Here is a 22,521-nt window from a genome sequence, read left to right as displayed (position 1 = left end):
CAGTACAGATTTTCCCGCGCCATTGCTAGGCAATGACGCGGAATCTGAGACCTGTCTGCAATGTCAATGGAAGCCGCGGGTCGGACGGCTTCCATTGACTTCAATGGAAGCGGTCACCGCACTACAATAGAGCATGCTGCGATTTTTTTTTTTTTTTTTTTACCTCTGCGATTGATGATCGATCCATGAAAAAAACGGCTCATCTGACTATACCAATACAAATCAATGGTGTCCTATGTGTCCGCGAAAAATATGGGCGTAATACGGATAAAAAAATACACCTATGTGAATGGGCCGTTACTCTGGGATTAACCCAGGAGTGTAATCATGAACACGCTGGTAACTCTTGATGTCACTAACGGGAGGGGGGCGGCTGTGACAACCGCCCACACGTGATATATATATACAGGCTGGTTGTCAGCAGTAATAGATGGACCAGTAGACTCTGTACACGGAGCTCCTGAATATTAACATATTGGACCGGGGGGAATGGTAGATTTTGGATGGAGTTCCCCTTCGATCATCATCAGTGAGTCACGCTGGATTCTGAAGGGTTAACGGCGCAGTACGACAAGCGATGTGCTGAGCGTACAGCTGCGTCCTGCTGGGAGTATTTCCTATGGAAACACAATGATTGTATTGAAGGGGGTTTCAGCAGAGTCTCCCGATCGAACGCGGCCCCTCCCTGCTGCGTCTCTGAGACCCCATTTATAAATGCATCACCCAACACCAGCATAATTGTGCGCGTCCCTCGCGCCGGGACCCTGCGGTCAGTTGCGTGGAATCACAGCGCCACACAGTGGCTGCCTGGAGGCAGCGCCGCTTTACGCCTGCCCAGTCAATCTGGGATCCATGAAGAAGTGTCAGGGTGTTAGTTGCTTTCTTAAACATAACTTAACCACTAAAGACATCATTTACACCCAATAATCTGTTCGTATGTAATAAAGTGCGAGCGCCCGGTGCCGCGGCGCTTCCTGCCCCCTCCCGTGTGAATCACTTCTCCCACTCGCAGCTCCTGACATCACACAGCATAATGCAAACCAGGAGCTCGCTGCTTCCAGGGCGCAGTATGGAGGCCCCGGGGGGGGGGGACAGGCAGCCATTGTGGCAGTAGGTGCCACTTTCACAGTAGGGACTACATGATTGGCCGTCATGCCTGGGCCTTATGCTTGTGGGCACCGCACAGTCATACAGGGTTGGCCATGGGAATGTAGACACCACACCCTTATAAAAGCTGTCCAAAAGATAAAATCTGTCTGCGTTTCCCATAGCAACAAATCGCAGCGCAGCTTTCATTTTACCTCAGCTGTATAAGGAATAGCAGCCAATCACAGAGCAGCTTTCATTTCACCTCAGCAGTAAAGGAAATGGCAACCAATCACAGCGCAGCTTTCATTTCACCTCAGCAGTATAGGAAATGGCAACCAATCACAGCGCAGCTTTCATTTTGCCTCAGCAGTATAAGAAATAGCAACCAATCAGCGCAGCTTTCATTTTACCTCAATATAAGAAATGGCAACCAATCATAGTGCAGCTTTCATTTTACCTCAGCTGTATAGGAAATGGCAACCAATCACAGTGCAGCTTTCATTTTACCTCAGCAGTATAAGAAATAACAGCCAATCGCAGCACAGCTTTCATTTTACCTCAGCTGTATAAGAAATAGCAACCAATCACAGCGCAGCTTTCATTTTACCTCAGCTCTATAGGAAATGGCAACCAATCACAGTCCAGCTTTCATTTTACCTCCGCAGTATAAGAAATGGCAACCAATCACAGAGCAGCTTTCATTTTACCTCAGCTGTATAAGGAATAGCAACCAATCGCCACGCAGCCTTCATTTTACCTCAGCTGTATAAGAAATAGCAACTAATCACAGAGCAGCTTTCATTTTACCTCAGCTGTATAAGGAATAGTAACCAATCGCAGCGCAGCTTTCATTTTACCTCAGCTGTATAGGAAATGGCAACCAATCACAGTGCAGCTTTCATTTTACCCCAGCAGTATAAGAAATAGCAACTAATCACAGCGCAGCTTTCATTTTACTTCAGCAGTATAAGAAATGGCAACCAATCACAGCGCAGCTTTCATTTTCCTTCAGCAGTATAAGAAATGGCAACCAATCACAGTGCAGCTTTCATTTTACCTCAGCTGTATAAGAAATAAAAGCTGCGCTGTGATTGGTTGCTATGGGCAACGTAGACAGATTTTCTTTTGGACAGCTTCCTAAGCGTGTGGTGCCGGCCTACTTCTCCACGGCCGACCCTGTGTAAGGCAATGGGCGATAAATTTTGTATCGAATCCCATAGCTTCAATATTCTGGACCAAAACCATCAATTCATCAGATGCTGTCTGTGTCTCCCACAATATGGGGCCATGATTACACCTCCCAACCGTCACCCCCACCCATCAGAAACGTATCCCTTTCCCTGTGGATAGCGGATAACTTGTCATCTTGGTACAGCCCCTTTAAGAGGCTGCCTCATGACAGGCTTTCCCTGCCATGGCCAGCCATGGTCAACTCGGCTATCTCCGGTGGTCCCATTGAGCAGAGGTGCACATGCAGGTCCAACACTGCCTGGAACTTTGGGACGAGCCGCGACTAGACTTGCTAAATGACATCTAAAGCCTGTGACAACCCCTTTAAAGACGGCAGCCTGTATTAAAGGGGTTGTACCAAGATCACAGGTCTATCCACAGTATAGAGGAGAACTCGTTGATCATGGGGGTCTCACAACTGAGACCCCCACCGATTCAGAGAAAGGGGGTCCCCTATCCCCCATCCTCGTCCTAGTTTCATTAGCCTGATGAAGGGTCGATAAGAACCCGAAAGCTCGCTGTAAAATCATGTATTTTTGTTAGCCATTAAAAGGTATCATATCTACAAGATTACTCGGTTTGTCTCACACTTTACTGATACTAGTTTAATAGGCAAAGTGTTGATGGCACTTTCACTTTTATAAGCTGAGCTGCAGTGTAAAGCAGGAGGGAGAGACAAAGCAGCTGCCGGAGCTTCTGGTGATTCAGAACGTGGATTTTACACTATTTCAGACTCTAATAGGCAATATAACTAAACTGGAGTCATTGATCAGAGCGGTGTCCTAAAGGGGAGGCATTAATGGCTTGCTAGTGACATCCCCCAGATTTCTGCATGTAACTGGAGTGTAAGAATATATTTAGATGTAACTTGGAATAAGAGGCTGATGATGATGATGAGGATGATGATGCTCTAAAACTCGTCTTCACACAAAGGTCCCTCGGGATGTTGCAGAAGCTGGTGAATCCGTTCCCTGCAGCAAGGAGACCCCTTATTGCTGACACGACACTCCGGGCCGCGCAGCGTGTTTCCTTCTCATTTGCGAGTGCTGGTCTTGGCTGAGAAGAGACGTTTTCTGCTCCCGGTTCAGCATTTCTCACCAAGCGGAGACTCATCCATCAAGACGTCTTCTTCTTTTTTTCTTTTTTTTTTTTTTCATCCTCTTCAAGTTTTATATGGATTCAGTAAATCACTGAGCAAAAACACAAGAGCTCAGAAAAACCTCCCTCCACTCACAGATGATTTGGAAACAAATGTGAGAGTGGAATGATCTCAGCACTTGGCACGGTTGGCACGCGGCATTAGGGGAAAAGATGATGAAACCAGGATTTTCAGTTTTATTGGCTAGTTGAGACTCTGTAGATTTTCCAGCTAACTTACAAATTGTAGAAGAAATAATAACTTCTATAGAAAAAAAAGACCCAGTGATCTATTTATGTCCTGCGCTGGCGACGGGAGGAACCAGACGGGAATCTGTTGAGCAGAAAGCGGCAGCCTACATGGGACGGTCATTAACTGGCAGATTTGCAGTAGGCAGTACCAAAGCTTGAAGGAAACAGAGACACTCAGGCGACTGATCAGAATTGTCACATAGTTCAAGGGAAATGGAGGTCTAGCTCCAGTCTGGGGCCTATATATGCTATGTTTGTCCTATACCACCACCGGGACACCAGGATACTCCACCTCCCTAGGGATAGGAAGTGGCAAGAAAGCTTTAAATTCCCACTTTTTAGTATTTTTCTAGTGCCTTTTGCCCTGTGGAAACACTGGAAGGATCTTCCCTCGATTAAACTCTATCTTGCTCTTCTTCTATCAGTGTCCTACAACATATTGTTGAGGGCTGAAATCCTTTCCCCTTAAAGTGACCCTCCCGTTTTGTTACAAAATTTTGTCCTGGGACCAGAGGGGGTTGGGGGGATACTATCTGCTGCTGTTCTTCCCTGCCCATGTTCCTCCCATCCACTGGTTCTGGGTCCCGTTTTCGTCAGTCCAAGATGGCTGATGCAATCTTCATACTACCTAATCCCCAGAGGGCATTGGCCAGCGCTGATAATATGAGCAGTGAATAGTGTGCATTAGGGGGTTCTAAAATTGTGGTGGCCATTTTGAACAGCTGAAAACGGGGCCTGGAACTGGAAAATGGCAGGGAAGAATAACGGCAGGTAATATACCTCCCTTCGGTCCCGGTACAGAATTTTGCGCCAAAACCAGAGGATCACTTTAATCCTTTACCCCAGGTCCTTCACGGCAAGCATTCTCAGGCTTTCAGCTATATCTTCCATCATGAAACACAAGTAGTCTTTTCCCTGGTACCTACAGAACCTTGAAGACCTTGATAGCGTCAGGGATCCTTCTTAAGATGTGAAATCCATTTTCAACACTGGGGTCTTTAGCCACATTAAGATGAAGAGCACTGGCATCTCATCTCTTAGATGGCCTCTAAGTCTGGTGTGAACTGAGACTTGAGCTCTTGGCCATGCACTCAATGTTTTTAGCCTTTTTTTTCAATTAAACTCAAAATTTTCGTTGTGTTCTAGTGTCTGATGTTTTGTCTCTCTTGTGTGATGGGATCATGATTATGGATTTTGTCTAGACTTGGTTGCCCACACATGTATAGCAATGTCCATTGCTCCTTTCATCCCTTCCTCACAGTAGGTTTTGTCCCTTTTGGCTCAATTTCTTTTCTCTTTTTCAATGCGTAAAGGTTAACTTGGGCAAGACTGAGGGACTCGGAAGAAAGCTGTCACCCTTATTCCTATGAATAGAACATGGTTGTTTTTGGAAGAAATGGAGAACATTAAGTGGGCCCATCCATTTTTTTCACTGGGATGAGGTGCTGGTATCCTGGAACGTAGACCAGTCATTGGATGAGAGAAGAACAGATATTTTTCAGTTGATGATAGTGGCCAATTTTTGTGTCTGAGGAGGTCATGATGGATGACTATGAAAAGATGTAAAACTGCTCTGTTCAGAATCAGACATGCAAAGTTCTAGATGTAACAGTCTTTCCAGTGCACAAGAGTTTTAAGAAACTATCCATAAGTAATGGCTAGAAGCTTTGTGGCTTTCTGTAAGAAACAACCTTCCATTCCAGACTTCTAATACTTGATGTTCTTCAAGGAAACCATGAAGCTTGGCTCAACCTAAATCAAGTGAAAAAACTGCCATTACTGCCCTTGTGGACCAGAGACTTTCTAACATTTATTTTAAAATTCTGCCTCCATGGAGTTCATCTGCAAAGTAGCATTGACCTTCAAAAAGCTTAACAAATAAAAAGTCTTCTGTAATTACGATTTGACTGTTTTTTTTACTTGCCAGATCTTTCACAAAAGGAATATTTATCCCCTCAAAGCCGACCAATGGTGGCTCTATGGGTAGACCGATCATAGTTACGATCGTTTGTCCCCATGTCAGAGATTCTTGGCCCATGCAATAGAGCACCATTCCACATGGGAAGGTTCTGATATATGCCCTATATTAATTTTGGGGTGTATTGAAGGGGGTTATAAGTGCTATTTGTGACTTAAATGCTGCTGTTTTAACGGTGTGGTCTATACAAATAGATGGATCATAATTTTGTACAGAGAGCCTTACTTCCTCTTCCTGTCTTTGAGATCTCCTTGATGTCTTTTCTCAAAAGTTGACAAGTATAGGGGGAATCCTTAATCTCCCAGGTCCAGTGGTTGTTCCCTTCTCCAGGCTCTACCATTGTCCTCCTGTAAGCGCCTTTTCACATCTTGTTATCTGCTAAATCCAGGGGACTCATCAGAGTGTAATGTCTAAAAACCATGAACATTGAACCCCCAGAAAGAGACTGGACAAAGCCCATCCCAGGCATTCTATAAAACTGCTGAAACAGGCAATGATGGGTCTCAGTTTCGTCAGGTTTCCAGTTACTTGTCCATTCTTTGCTGGAAAGAAAAGAGCGTTCTACCACTCTTTACTTTCCAGCACAGTACGGCGCAAATTAATGGAAACCTTCCGAAACCTATTAGTCTCCGTTTCGGCAGTTTTCTATAATCCCCAAGATAGGTACAACCAAGGGTATCGTTTTCAGGATTTTAAATGTACACTTTTGACAGGACCCTGGCCAGAGCCAATAACAAGATGTGAACAGACCCTTGCACCAGTCTTTCTGTGCACTGATCAGAGAGACTAGTGCAGGGAAGGATAGAGTAGAGAGGACTGTGCACCTGTAGTCCGACATCCCCACAGTTCAATCTATGATTGGGCAGAGCGATTCATAAACGCTCTGCCCTATCTCTAGAGGGGAAAGTTCAGAGAATCTGCACGGGAGCACGTGTTTCCTAAGCGGGGGGAGCTTACTGGGAACAGTATTTAGTCCTAAGATGACACTCTGTAACGTAATGATATTTAGCTTTTGACTTTGGGTGTCAACAACACATAAAAAGAGGGGGGACTAAATTTCAGGTATTGTTCTCTAGTTTGAGGATCAGACACAGAACTAGACCACAGTATGAGGATTGGCACCTACCCTCTGTCGTAGTGAGAATTTAATGACTGTTTTAGCTCCATCACGTCGAAGATATGAGATGTTCCAGTGACTGACAGAGGGATGATGCTTCTTGTGAATCCACTCATATTAATAATGGTCTAGATAACATCATGTGAGTCATATCAGTTTGCCCAGGTATATTAGTGTCAAATGTCCCTAAGGAACCGAGGTACTGGAACCAGCATCAGAGCTGGGCTGATGGCCTTCTTAAGGTGGTCTGACACATATCTTTCTACAGGATTAATATGATGAATGGTTGAGGGAGATAACAACTCTGGCAATGAGTGGTCCAGGAGCTGAGGTCTAGCTAAAATGTTGGTAATCTTCACATTATGATGATGATGGTCCATTTGCTTCACCTGTGAATCTTATTCATCATTTCAGGACTCTTGGAAGGTGAACATTGCTCTTCTGGTTGAGAACCAAGTTGAAGATGAAGTCCACACCAGGGCCCTATCACAAGCTGTGTGTGTCCCCCAGCGTAAGCTCTTCAGCCTGGTGTCATGGGACAAGGTTCTGCAGCAGGTACAGTGTATCACCTGTCAGTGAATGTCAGGACATGTTAGTCTACCAACAATCATCTTACCTTATATAACCCCATTATAGCACACCCAGGATAGACACATCCCATTATACTAAAACCTAAGTTATACATTCCCCGTACCACACCTAGGTTATACACACCCATTAAACCACACTTAGCTAATATCCACCCCATTATACCAAAACCAGGTTGTATCCACACCATTATACCAAATATGAGGTTATATACCCCATTATACTTAAAACTAGGTTATACATACCCTATTATACCACATCTAGGTTATACACCCCATTATACAAAAAACTAGGTTACACACATCCCAATATACCAAAACCTGGGTTATATCCATACCATTATACCACACCAAGGTTATATACTTCCAGTTACAATATGACCTAGGTTATACACACACAATATACTATCCCTAGGTTAGAAGAATTTAGGAATATAAATTTATAACAAGTTTTGACACGTTCAGTGGAGGACTAAGTTATTCCCCAGGATTTATGTGTGAATGGCAGGTATGATATATCTATAACACATATAACACTGCTGGCCTGGTGACCCCCCAACAGTAATTTAGGGACCATAAAACGTTCACTCCCTTATCAGTGTCTAGTTAAAAATGCTTATGTTTCTATTGCAGTATTCCTTTAAATGCAAACCAATCACATCCATGTATGTGCCTTGTCATAAGTGTGTATAAATATTCATGCCTCTTCGGAACTATTTCATTTAGCCTGAAGAAGAACCCTGCGTTGCTTCAGAAGCTCGCTGTAACATCATGTATTTTTGTTAGCCATTAGAAGGCATCATATCTACAAGACTACTTGGTTTCTCTTGCTGAGAACAATCACATTTTTATCCCTAGGTTATACACACCTCATTATACTCCATTTCAGTTGAAGAGGTGAGGTCTGCTCCTGATCTGCTTTACAGTCTTCGGATTTTGGTGTGGATTTTCTGCAGCTGAAAAATCCACACCAAAATCTGCAACACACTTCACCCCTTCAATTGAAGATGTGAAATCTGCTGCAAATCTACATCAAAATCTGATGAAAAACACACAATATACAAACCAATAGTACCCTCTATACAGTGAGCATATAGCAGTAGATACCAGCTTTATGCAGACGCTCTGCAGACTGTTGAGTGATTAAAGTACCGTTGTATCCAGTGATCACAGGTGACGTCCACTCTGACAGGAGTGATTCACTTCCCCCTTCCTTCTTCATCCAGTCCAGACCACAATGACAACTTCTCCCAGTCACAACTTGTCTCTGCAGAATTTGACACGCAGACATCTTTATCTCCTCAATTTCCCAGTCACCTGACTTGCAAACAATCTCTCCATCCGTAGTGCCCCAGGTAGTAATGATGCCACCCATGGCATTACAGTAATAGTAACCACCTTTTTGTGCTTTCTGTAGGCCGACAAAGTAAAAGAGCAACCAATCAGTAATAATGACTTCTTTATTCTCCCCATCCAGCAATAATGCCTCTCATGGTCTCCATTAAGTACTAATGCCCCTCCTGGCCTCCATTAAGCGATAAGGCTCCTATGGCTACATTCAGTAATGATGCCTCTCATGGCCTTGTTTTGTATTATGCCCCATTGTCCCTCATGGCCCCATTTACTGATAATGCCCAGTTTAATAATGCTTCATTACACTTAATGGCCTTGTTAAGAAGTAATGTCATATTTAAAAATAAGGCCGCTCATTGCCTCATCTAGTTGTAATGCCATGTTTAATAATAATGCTCCATTGCCCCTCATGGTCCAATTTATTAATGATGCCTCATATCGCCCCATTTAGTAATAATGCCCCTTTTAGTAACAATGCCCACCATGGTTCCATTTAATAAAAATGCCCTACATGACCCCTTTTATTGATAGTGTCCCACTTGGCCCATTTAATAATAATGTCCCATTTAGACTGTTTAATAATAATAATGCCCCAATTGGCCTCATTTAGTAGTAATGCACAACTTGGTCCCTTTAATAACAATAATTCCCCAATTGGCCCCTTTATTAATATTATCCCATTTGGCCCTGTTTAATAATAATGTCCCACTTGGCTCCTTTAATAATAATGCCCCATTTGGCCCCATTTAGTAATAATGCCCCACTTGGCCCCGTTTAGTGATAATGCCCCACTTAGCCCTGTTTAGCAATAATGCCCCACTTGGCCCCGGTTTAGTAATAATGCCCCCCTTGGCCCCGTTTAGTAATAATGCCCCACTTGGCCCCGGTTTAGTAATAATGCCCCCCTTGGCCCCGTTTAGTAATAATGCCCCACTTGGCCCCGTTTAGTGATAATGCCCCACTTAGCCCTGTTTAGCAATAATGCCCCACTTGGCCCCGGTTTAGTAATAATGCCCCCCTTGGCCCCGTTTAGTAATAATGCCCCACTTGGCCCCGGTTTAGTAATAATGCCCCCCTTGGCCCCGATTAGTAATAATGCCCCACTTGGCCCCGTTTAGTAATAATGTCCCACTTGGCCCTGTTTAGTAATAATGCCCCACTTGGCCCCGGTTTAGTAATAATGCCCCCCTTGGCCCCGTTTAGTAATAATGCCCCACTTGGCCCTGTTTAGTAATAATGCCCCACTTGGCCCCTTTAATAATAATACCCTACCATGCTTCTCATGGCCCTGTTTAATAAAAAAATTCCCTTTGTAGACACTATAATTTAAAAAAACTGAAATACAGCTATATTCACCTCACCTGTATCGGTTCTCCAGCTCCGGCTCTCTGCAGTCCGTGCCGCTGGGTCCTTGCTGACTTCCAGGCAACGTGAACGCTATGACCACTCATAGTCACGTTTTTGTCACGTGATTGGCCTTTAAGGAAGCACCCTGGGGACCATTGGCGTGAACTGCAGAGGCGAGAGCGGGAGGTGCGACACAGGTGAGTATAGCTGTTTATTCGTTTTTACAGCAGCGGCGCACTTGCAGCGGATGATAATAGGGGCGGTTCGGTCAGCCATGGACCCGCCTGGAGCCTCGAGATCCGTTTATAATCCGCCATTGCACACCTCATTATACCACACCTAGATTATATCCACCCCATTATAACACATAGAGAGATATGAGAGATTTTTCAGATTGAGATGTTTTGAATTTCCTCCTTTAGTTCTATTTTTCCCTTTTTGTTGCTGCACTTTATATTCAACGTTTCTTCTTTTTTAGGTGCATGAACTTGGAAACCCAAAAATCAAGAAAACAAAAGATGTTCCCCAGTACTATGAGGTGAGAGCCAGCGGTTCTGTTCAATAGACTGTGTAGCCGCCATCATCAGGAATATCTGGATCTCTCTGTATTTTCCCCTTTACCGACCCGAGCCATAAAACACCCCGACTGTTTACTCTGACGCTTACGACCCTTTTATTAACCATCCCACAGACCCCGGGGTCGCCAAATTGCTTGGTTGCAAAATATTGTGTTTGCGTTTTCACCCGGAGATGCCTCATAAAGTTTTAATGCATCTCAGTTTTAAGTTGATATAAAAAGCGCTGCGGTCAGGAGGGGGGGAAACGCTTGAACGACGTTCACCGCTCTCTCCACGGACTCATTTAACACATACTCGATTGTTAAATTTATTGGTTTAACCCTCCGTCTGCTGGACAAATCTCTCATACAAACTCACATAAGGCACATTAACAAGTTATTTACGAGGTAGGGATTTAGAAAAAAAAAACCACGCTATGTACACAACGCTGCTTTCCGTCAGGGGTTGTAATTGGCGCAGCCGTAGCCTCCAGCGAAGGTCTGCACATTTTCTGGGCCTAATTACCCGAGCCTCTCGCCATACAGAGGTGGCTGTCAGACGAAAGGACTTAACTACACATGTTCTTCTCCAAACAGAGACAAGCGAAGAAGAAAAAACAAAACTTTCATAAAAAGCTGTATGTTCCTGTCAGGTGATCAAAAATGGCGGCTTGTAAAGTTGTCACTTTAGCACATATATGGGAAATAGAAGGGAATGTCTTGATCTGGACCCCCTCCGTTAGCCTCGGTAGATGACCCGCACAAAGAGTGGTTCTCACTCCAGCGGGCCACTTTCAGTGGTTGCCAGGTAATCCTTAATTTTTCCAGTAGGGGATATAATTAGCCGCTGAGCTGCCCACCCCAATGATAACTGTCAAATGGGGGGTGAAGAAGTGCCTCCAGTGTGGACATGTCTTAAAGAAATTCTCCACTTTGAAAAAACCCTATTTTGTTAAAAGCGTTGCTTGAAAATAAATTGATTACTTAGTGATTAGCTGTAATTTGTGGGGAAACCTGGCAGCAAGTGTTCACTTTTCCTGCAACACCCCCGCAGGAGAAATGAAGTATTACACAGTGTCCATTCACATAATGCTTTGTCTGTGTAATGCAGAACAGGATGGGTCATTCAGAACACGACACACTCGTTACCGCAGTCTACTATAACCAAAAAATGAGGATCCTGAGGAGAGGAATCTCCTTTATTATCTCAGAATTTCCTAATAGGGTGCACGACAATGGAGGGAATTTAAATATGTCTACAGCCATGCAGTCACTTTTTACGCCAACAAGCTACTGGAGTGTGATTGCGACAAATTTTGTGACTTTTTAAAAACTCGCACTTCATAAATCAGTCTAAAAACCTCACTCCACTCAAATTATGGCCCCTTTTCTAGACACTTTGACAAAGTGGAATGACAGGCATAAAGCTGCATAAAAGTCGCAAAATTTGAGCAAAACCCGACTTGTGCAAAGTGACTTTTTGAAGATAGAAAACTGACAAACGGCTTTGATAAATTCCACTCAATGGGTTTTATAAACTGGACAAGCCTTTAATATACATGTAATGCTATAGTGAAGAAGTGAAGACTGGAGACGTTGACTATTCCTTTGAAAGTTGCCAAAGACTATTAAGAATCTGTCTAACAGCCAAGAAAACAAACAAATGGATCTCAGACCAAACCAAGGTGAAATATTCAAAACCTTGAGGAATTGCAGTCTGAAGGGTATTGCTTGGGGATCACAATCTATGGTTGTCATCACAGATGGAGATGAGGAATGTTGTGGTACTAGACAAAGGAGACAGAAAGAAGTCCATATTGATACCAGAGATCTTTTGACCATTTGGGTGCAGGTGTTGGAAGAAACTGGTAAGCATCAAAGAAAACAATAATCAAGTTAAGGCGAACCTTCCACCACTGGAACTTCATTTTATTGTAGCCGTTAGACGACCAACAGGACAATATGAAGATGAAGAGCAGGAAGAAGATGGATGAAGGTAGTCACAGAAATCATGAGGAGAAACCTGAAGACTCAATCAGAAGGCCTTCTGAAGGAACACCAGGAGTCAATGCCAATGACCAGCCTGGTTTTGCTTAGTCCGTCTTCAGGATTTCACACGTTGTTCATGATATTGTTGAGGATGAAGGATGAATAATGTCACCACAAGTACACATGAAAGGATCAACCGAGAAAACAAAACATTTCAAAGCCATCCGTGTCAAAACACCTGATATGATGACCTTTATAGTTGTATAGTCCCTATGGTAGATGATACGGACAACCAGCAGAAGATCATGAAGAGCAAGGCAGAAAGTATTGTAATTATGAGGAAGAAGAAAGCTTGCCCCATGGAGAAAGGAACGATGTGTGGAATTATATGTTCCTAGTGGTGGTGGTGAGGGGCTACAAAGACTGATGAACATCAGGACCAAAAGTGCAGTAGGGGACCATATTGCAACCAGCTAGAAATAGCATGCAACAGCAAAGCAAGGTTGAAAGTCATACCCAGAAGATGGACCAGAAGCATTGCCAAGGACTGAACCACAAACAAGCTAGGAAAGGAAATTCAGATTTGCAATGTATGGTGGTGGGGACGACTCCAATTTGGACCTGTGGCAGAGTGCATATCACAACACCATCTCAAGCAATGCCCCCATCACTGTTTACATCCTTGGACTCTGACGGGTTTAGGGATGCTACCATGTTGGATTCATGTTACTCAACTTCAATTGTTGCAACATCACAGATGTTCTCATGCATCCGAGTTATTTCCTGTCGCTGCCTTCCAAAGGTTGTCTGGTGGAGAAAAAAGGTGTCAGGTAGGTCAATGTTTATTAGTGTTGCCACCAAGTTCCCCCACCAAAACAAATGACATCTGTGTACCCCTAATGCTATGATCAAACCTAGAGCGAACTAGAAAAGCAATGAATAAGCATAATGTGAGTACCCCCTGTGGACTTGTCGTGTGCCTTATGGATGTGTACCACAGGTTGAGAAGCAAACATTAGGAAGATCATTTACCTGGGCTGCAACAATTCAGATACACTATCCTAGCAGAAGTATGTGATTGGGCACCTGAGCAAGAATCAAAAATAGTATTCATATCCATATGTTAATACTTAGTGGGGCTCCTTTGGGCCTAAAACAGCCTTGGATTTGTAACAAGGCATGGTGTCTTCTTGGAAGTATGGCTGACCATTCCCACATTATTGTCCAGAATGTCAGGGTACACCTTGTTCATGGTTCTTGCCACTACAACCAACGAACCAAGACCATGCCTCGTAAAATATACCCAGACCATTACGGAACCTCCACCCTACCTAACTATTGGCAGAACACACTTAGGCAAAAGGCGTTCCCCATAATCCTCCACACCCAGGTATGGCCATCTGATCTGAAGATGGAGTAGTGCAATTCGTCAATCGATAGAATGTTCTTCCATTGCTTGATTGTCCGATAATTATGCTTCCTGCACCACTGTAGACAGGACAATGAAAGAACTCACCAGATATTTGCAGGATGAATGGAGGGAAATACCAGCTGAAGTGTATTAGACATGAGTAGAAAGTATGCTACAAAGAGTATCCGATGTCATTAGGACCAAAGGAGGCCCCACTAAATATTAACATATGGAAATAAATACTACTTTTGATTCTTGCTCCGGTGTCCAATTATTTTTGGTAGGAAATGTCCAAAGAAGGAGCCCATACGGCACAATGTGAGTAATGCAGCAGGTGACTCTTTGCAGATTTTACAGACCAGATCTTTGTAAGAATACTTGTGTAGTTATAAGAATGTCCAGCGCAGAGGTTTCCAGCTCTCGGCTGCTTTGGACCAGGATCTAATCCCAGTCACATGGAATAATAAATGAATTTGGAAGTTTAGGGCCGTGCTTGGAGTGAACAGCTTATGTACCCATCAGGGGGTCTTCACACATGTGTGCCCAACTGTCTTCTCATAAAGGCGGTTGCCCAGAGAGTCGGTGGTGGACGAGTGCCAGGATCCTGCATCTGATGGATGAGATCTGATAGTCATTACCAGCCAGAACACACGCAAAGCAGAAAGATATCTGGAAGTATTTGTTGTTCAGTGCGCCCCATTAAACTTGTAATCGAGAATGGATCAGTGGGATTTCCCATCACCCAATGTATTTCCATATGATGTAAAATACATGAAGGGTTTCAGAGTATCTCCGTAACGTTCTAGTAGTGTGGTGAAGATACAAGGAAGGGCCAGGATATAGCAAGGAGCGCTGCCCAGGCCTCTACCACTTGTGGTTCTCTCAAGTATCCTCTCTGGGGGCTCATTGCTAATTACACGATTACATGACAGTATGAGATGTTGTATTAGGGTACATTTAAAATGGTGGTTTGGATGTGGTAAAAAGTGGGTAGGAAAAAAGTACATGTGTTTTTGCTGCGTTTGCAGCAGAAAACTCAGAAATGCCGTCTTTCCTTATGCACTTTCGATGACATTTTATTGCATCCACACCGCCCCGTGTGAATGCACCCCTACTTGGGTGATATAAAGCAATGTTATATATTTACAGTATTGCTCTATCATACACTAAACGGCCATCTTATTAGAGATCCCGGCCCTCTAACAATTGGAAATTATCCCCGGGACCCTTGATTGCAGCATAAAATCAAGACGACAGATTTTCTGTGGATCAGTTTCAGTGTGAATCCACATTAGAATGGGAAAATCCAGCAATCTGAGCGACTCCCAGCGAGGCCTGGTGGGGTTTTCTCGTGTAATGTTTCGGAGAGTATACAGAGAATGACGCGATTGAAATGTCAGCAAAAGGGGATCCTGTGAATGTAAACAACTTGTTGATAAAAGGGGTCAGAAGAGGATGTCAGGAATCATTCTGCACAGTCAACAGTAGCCGAATAAAACAATGGTGCTTCAACTAGTGTGTCCAAGCATGCAACTCGTCTTTCCTTAGCACTGATGGGCTCTAACATCAGATGACCAGTTCCAGCACCCTTGTGTCTAAGAGAAACAGAAAGACAAGACTTCAGTGAGCAAAAGAGCATGAAAATTGTTTCACCGATCAGTGGAAAAACGTCAACTGGTCAGATGACTCCAGATTTCTGTTGCATCATACTTATGGCAGGGTCAGAATTTGCTGTAAGCAGCATGAATAGATGACCCCTTCCTGTTAGGCTGGTTGAGGTGCAGTAATGGTGTGAGGAATATTTCCTTGGTATACCCTGGGTTCTCCGATATCTGTAATGTAAAGTGGGCAATCACTGTATATACAATCTATGGCAATGTCATGTGCTCATTGTTTGCCACTCTTATATGGGCACCATAGAGCAGTATTATAAAGACACAGGGTTGTGTTCACTATATTACAGAATTACATTGTTATGTGTTGGCAGTATGGCTCTATAAATGACAATTACAACTGAATGATCACTGCATTGGAACACCTACTCAATAACGGGTTGGACCACCTTTTTTGGCATCCATGACTTTCAGACGTTCAGGGAACAGATTCCACAAGGTGAACATCTTCCACATTCAACCCATGCCCGCTGCAGCAGCTCCGTCACTTGGTGCACATTTTGCAGATTAGTGGGAACATCTTACAGCCCTTTCCAGCATATCCCAAGCATGTTCAATGGAGTTACAGTCCGATGAGTATGGAGGCCAAGGCAGTGTAGAGAATTCATTGTCATGTTCCTCCAACCCCTCCCTGGTAATTTGAGCTCGATGACACTGTAGTCAGGGAAGACTACCTAAAGATGTAGGTGCAAATGATTGTTCCTATAGTGTTCTCTATTCAAGGATTGTGGTATGATGACCAACGGTCCAAGGACATGCCAGACCATGACACCACTACTACCGGCTTGTTGAACCCCAAAACAGCACCTATGGGACTTAGCTTCTTGCTGTTTATGCCAAATATGGACCTAGCCATTTGTATAGTTAAGCAAAGGACTCATCACTCCAGATGACCTCCTGCCATGTGTCCAAGTTCCACTGATGTTTTTCCTGGGCCCATGCAAGGCATTATTGGCACTGACACAGGGTTATCAGGGGCACCGTTGTTGGTCTTCAGCTCTTGAACCCCAGTAGATGCAAAGTAAACCTCATGGTCTACCTAATGCACTACATGCTCAATTGGTCCATTGTAGCATGTCATCGCTGAGATACCAGGCGTGCCACCCGATGCTCACCTTTAGAATCAACTACACGTGGCCTACTGCTGTGTGATCTTCTGTCGCATGTCTGTCCATGGTTCAACCAGTCTTGGTTGCCATCGTTGAGGAACAGCCAGCAAGTGTGACTGTTTCAGAAATACTGGCACCACACCTCCGGCATCAACAATCTGCCCACGGTCAAAGTCACTCAAGTCACCATTTTACCCATAACTGCCCAATGTTGCTCTCTAATGCAGAGAGAAGAGGTCAGCACATTATCTGAGAGCAGATCGTGACGCGGCCATAACTTGGTACCACGTTACTGAACATGTCAGGTTCAGATGTCAGGTGCCAACTGTTCCTAATGCAGTGATGGTTTAGGGGACACCCTACCTATACAAGAAGTGGTATTTTGCAGGGTCAGTACAGAAGAAGAACAGATACTGAGATTTCTAGGGTAAACATTAAGGCTGTATTCACATGGGGAATCCCCCCCCCCCCCCAAAAAAAAACCTGGACCAAAAACCGTATCTGCATAACTGCACATGTTTTTACTGCGGTGTTTGATACTAACCCTTTATATTATACGTGGGTGACTGTGTAAATCCGGTAAGGGGTAAAATAAAACTAAACGTCTAGCTTTCTCCACTAATCTGTGGACTTTGTATATGGAAATGCTCATCGTTCCTTTCTATTGCTAGAACAGATGTTCCCGATGACGCACTTGTCTGTGGTCAGGCAGAGGTTAAGCGCTGTGTAATGATTCTGGCCGGGGTTTCCTCTTAGAAGTGCGGGGATTTGAGGACTTTCCACAGTTATCAGCCTTCTAGTGGAGGCCGGGACTTTAGTGCGATTAGTGTCACTCTCGTGACCACGGCTTGAAAGATCTGCTCTACTGTGAAAGCAGCGATTAAGCTCCCAGCGACTTGTCACTCAGCAGGTCTGTAGGAAGCGGGCCCCCGAGGATGTACACGATGAAGTGGCCAATTAACGCTCGCATCCTCCTGCTCAGTGTTTACACTGAAACACAAGTCACATCAATAGCGAGCCAGAAATGGAGAAAATCAGAGACGTTAATGTGGTTTTCACTCACTCAATTACAAGACGAAGAAGTGCTGAAATCACCGTGTGATGTCACCGCCAGAGTCGCTGCCCGAAGATTGCTTTATACAGATAAACGGTCTAAACAGAGATAATCTCAAGTGTGAAGTGAGGTGCAAGATAATCACAAACGTAAATTAAAATACAGATGCAGCATAATCTCAGGTGTGAAAGGAGATGCAGATGCAGGATAGTCTTGTGTAGAAGAAGATGCGGATGCAGGGTAAAACAGGTGTAAAAACAGATACAGATGCAGGATAATCTCAGGTGTAAAGGAGATACAGATGCAGGATAATCTCAGGTGTAAAAACAGATACAGATGCCAGATGATCTCAGCTGTAAAAAGGGATACAAGTGTAGGATAATCTCAAGTGTAAAAGGAGATACAGATGCAGGATAATCTCAGATATGTGAAGAGGAACAGATACAGGATAATCTCAGGTGTAAAAGGAGATGCAGGTTCAGGATAATCTCTTGCAGAAGAAACTACAAATTCAGGATAATCTCATGTGTAAAGGCAGTAAAGATGCAGCATAATCTCAGGTGTGAAAAGAGATACAGATGCAGGATAGTCTTGTGTAGAAGAAGATGCGGATGCAGGGTAAAACAGGTGTAAAAACAGATACAGATGCAGGATAATCTCAGGTGTAAAAGGAGATACAGATGCAGAATAATCTCAGATACAAAAACAGATAAAGATACAGGGTAATCTCAGGTGTTAAAGGATATATGAGTGCAGGATAATCTCAGGTGTAAAAACAGATACAGATGCAGGATAATCTCAGGTGTAAAAAGGGATACAAGTGTAGGATAATCTGAGGTGTAAAAGGAAATACAGATGCAGGATAATCTCAGATATGTAAAGAGGAACAGATACAGGATAATCTCAGGTGTAAAAGGAGGTGCAGGATAATCTCTTGCAGAAGAAACTACAAATTTAGGATAATCTCATGTGTAAAAGCAGATAAAGATGCAGGATAATCTCAGGTGTAAAAGGAGATACAGATGCAGAATAATCTAATGTGCAAAAATAGATAAAGACGCAGGATAATCTCAGGTGTAAAAAGGGATACAAGTGTAGGATAATCTCAAGTGTAAAAGGAGATACAGATGCAGGAAAGTCTTGTGAAGAGATGAGCGAGCATACTCGGTAAGGCAAACTACTCGAGCGAGTATTGCCTTATTCGAGTACCCGCCCGCTCGTCTCTAAAGATTCGGCTGCCGGCGCGGGTGAGAGGTGAGTTGCGGCGGTGAGCAGTGGGGAGTGGGGGGGGGAGAGGGAGAGAGAGATCTCCCCTCCGTTCCTCCCCGCTCTCCCCCGCCGCTCCCCACCCTCTGCCGGCAGCCGAATCTTTAGAGACGAACGGGCAGGTACTCGAATAAGGCACTACTCGCTTGAGTAGTTTGCCTTATCGAGTATGCTCGCTCATCTCTAGTCTTGTGTAAAGGAAGATACGGATGCAAGATAATCTCATGTGTAAAAGCAGATAAAGATGCAAAATAATCTCATGTGCAAAAATAGATAAAGATGCAGCATAATCTCAAGTGTTAAATGTGATAGGAGTGCAAGATTATCTCAGGTGTAAAAACAGATAAAGATGCAGGATAATCTCAGGTGTAAAACCAACACAGATGCAGGATAGTCTTGTATAGAAGAAGATACATGTGGAGGGTAATCTTGGGTGTAAAAGAAGATACAGGTGCAGAATAAATTCACGCAATCACGAGCTTCAGCTGGGTTTCTCTTCATCCCAGGGATGAGGGGACTCTCCGGGGCTTCTCTTTGTCACCTGATGAAGGAACCCCTGGGAGATGAAGAGAAGCCCTAGGGAGTCCCTTCATCGCTCTCTCTCCAGTGAAGGGAAGCCCCACCGCGAGGATGAAGGGAGTCCCCCACCGAGAGGCTTCCCTTCATCCCCGTGAGAACACAGTGCTTGTGGGTTTAGCTGCATGGCAGAATTCGCTCTCCCTCTCTTATTTTTCAGATCCCATAGAAGTCTATGGACACTCCTGTGTTTTGCGGACCAAAGATAGGTGAAGACCTATATTTTCGCGCAGCAGCGAATTTCAGTTGCTGATGTCTTGTCTTTTTAGGTGCGTTTTTTTTTTTTTGCATGCCTAATATTCCTTCGTCTGAACGTTTCCATAGAAAACCATTGGTTCTAATAGTCGTGTTTTTTGTGTGCATGTAAGTTAGCTACGCAAATTCACTTGTGTGAATGAGCCCTTAATCTGCTGCCGCAGAATTCCGCATCAAGTGCAAAGTTGAAAAAGTCTTAATTCTGCTGGCAATTCCACATTAAAATCCACATGGAGACCATAGATTTTGGTGCAGAACTTTCCGCACATTTGCTAAAATATTCAGCTTGTGTGAAATCACCCTTAGGGGGCCTTCACACTGGTGAGGAAATCGTGTGAGATTTGTGTGTTGCAAGATGCACAAATCTCGCACAAATGTGAAACCTAATATTTTGAATGGGTTGATTTACATTAGCGATGTTTTCCTGCATGTGCAGGGAAAAAAAGCGCAGCATGTTCTAACTTTCTGCGATATTGCCCATTGCTTTCAACGGGGGCGGTGCGGTAGCAGCCGCACCGGCCATATTAAAAACAACAATGGGAGAACTCTGCAATCCCCTGCTATGGCTGTCACAGCCGCAGCGGAGGATTCCTTCATCCCCGAAGTGCAGCGTCCGAGGAGCGGGCCCACAGCCGAGGAGATAGTGGGGTAGATTGAGGCCTTGTCACGGGGCTCTACCATCTCCTTCCCTGGGGGTGGCACGGGACCCGACCAAGTTACTGCTGGGGGAGTTTCACAGGGCAACCCAGTACACGGTTTACCTTAAGTCCTTTGTCTCTCGTGACGCCACCTTTCCATCCTTTGAGGTGAATCCAGAAGTTGGTAATAACGTAGTCCACACAGAGGGCTAACATTTCAGAGCAAAACTGAAAGCAGTCGGTTGAGCTCGTTTACTTGTAGAAACAGTTACAATTCAACACTTTACATACGCAGCAGGGTAGTGGTGCAACAGGGAGGATTCACATAATGTCAGACAAGTCCACAGTCCCAGTTATCTATGGGGTTCTTCTTCCGGCCGCTCTCTTTCTCTCTCTCCAACTCTCTACCGATCAACACTCACATTTGGAAACTTTTGCAAGGAGACCTAAAAGCTGACTCACTTGCTAGCTAACTAACTAGCATTGCATCCTTGCATACAACTATATAAAACATGATCACGTGACACACAACAAGATATATTTTCCAGATATAACTCAGACATTAACTCATTCAGTGCTGCAGAGGTACAATACACATCACAGATGCACGCACCTAGAAGACACTGACAATACAAATACACAAGACAAACACATACATACTTATGGAGGGGCCCCTCTAACTCTGGGCCACTACACGACAGGACATGAAAACGCCTCGCATCCATGGGGCTTTTACCTGTATGTCAAGGTGATTCACGGCCTGATATCACCCTCGCCAGTGGGAAGGAGCACTAACAAAGACTCACCGATTAAAATGGCTAATTAGTGTAATGAGTTCTAGAAGTGTTCCAGCAGGATTACGCAGCATATCGCGCATCTCTTAGCATATTGCGTGAACATTTGCTCTCCCCCATTGACTAAAGCTGCTGCTTTTATTGTGTGACTGAAATGCACAGGAAAAATCCGTGCATGTGAATAAAGCCATTGATATCAATGTGTTCTGTTCAAGCGTGCCCTTGTACCAGCGTCAGCTGTTCGCACTCGCCTTTTCCACTTAATTGCTGGCTGGACTCACAAGTGCAGGTGCAGCTCAGCAATTAGTGCTGCATCGTATGCGCCAGCAGCAGCCGCTAGCGCACTTACCGTTTCATCAAATCATAGTGTCCGGTCGCTTCGTCTTCATTAACTATTTGCATCTCAGGTGGAAGTAAACCATCACTCCATGTTTAGCGCCCCTCGGCCACCCTCTTCTGAGCAATGCTTGCAGCTGCTTAACAGATGGCGCAGTAGAAAATCTGCTGTGTATGACAGCCGTTCATTCCTGCAAGGACAGCATGATGTCATATCCAGCCGCACAACCCTCCCAACTCTGCTAAGTAGAACTAGAAGGAATATGGAACCGAGGGGTAAGTTTGGTAAGAGCATTGCAAGTTTTTAGTGCGGATCTGCATGTAAATTCGCATTGTTCCTCCAATGACGCAGTTGAGTAAAGTAAACTAATGGAAATCAAAATCGCACGATTAGCTGAGACGAACGCCATGAAATCCACAACTATCAGCAACTTTATGTCAGAAGGGTTTATCAACTGCCCTGCAGAAATTCTGCATGGGATGGAATAGGCCGCACAGCAAGCTGCGGTAAATTCTGCTCCAAAATCTGCGGGCGACCTGTGGAAATCAATGCCACCGGGGATTAATTAGGCTGCACAGCTTGTTCAATCACGGTGTGTCCCGTGCCATGTGAATAGTCCCGGCAGAGCAGAAAATTACAGTAAAATGTGCCGATATGCACGCAACAGCCCACCACAGCACAATTATGTCACGCTATTGCGAGCGAATCTACGCCTACGCTCGTCTCTATTCTGACCCGTGTCCCTAAGATGAGATAAAGACATGAGAACTCCA

The 22,521-nt window shown here is 44.3% G+C and overlaps 1 protein-coding gene across 4 annotated transcripts in view; it reads left to right on the top strand.

The window, feature by feature from the left end:
• SPAG17 (sperm associated antigen 17) overlaps positions 1-22,521 on the top strand; it is a 146,669-nt gene that overhangs the window by 53,337 nt on the left and 70,811 nt on the right. For all 4 annotated transcript variants that reach the window (XM_066599230.1, XM_066599229.1, XM_066599228.1 and 1 more), the window contains exons 2-3: positions 7,218-7,358; positions 10,569-10,628. In XM_066599230.1, coding sequence (XP_066455327.1) covers positions 7,218-7,358; positions 10,569-10,628 — 201 coding nt within the window. The remainder of the gene's footprint in view (positions 1-7,217; positions 7,359-10,568; positions 10,629-22,521) is intronic.

This window comes from Eleutherodactylus coqui, chromosome 4 (assembly GCF_035609145.1).
Source record: "Eleutherodactylus coqui strain aEleCoq1 chromosome 4, aEleCoq1.hap1, whole genome shotgun sequence".
In the NCBI taxonomy this organism is placed as follows: domain Eukaryota; kingdom Metazoa; phylum Chordata; class Amphibia; order Anura; family Eleutherodactylidae; genus Eleutherodactylus; species Eleutherodactylus coqui.
Note: the sequence above shows the minus strand (reverse complement) of the source record. Positions and strands in the feature narration are given on the sequence as shown.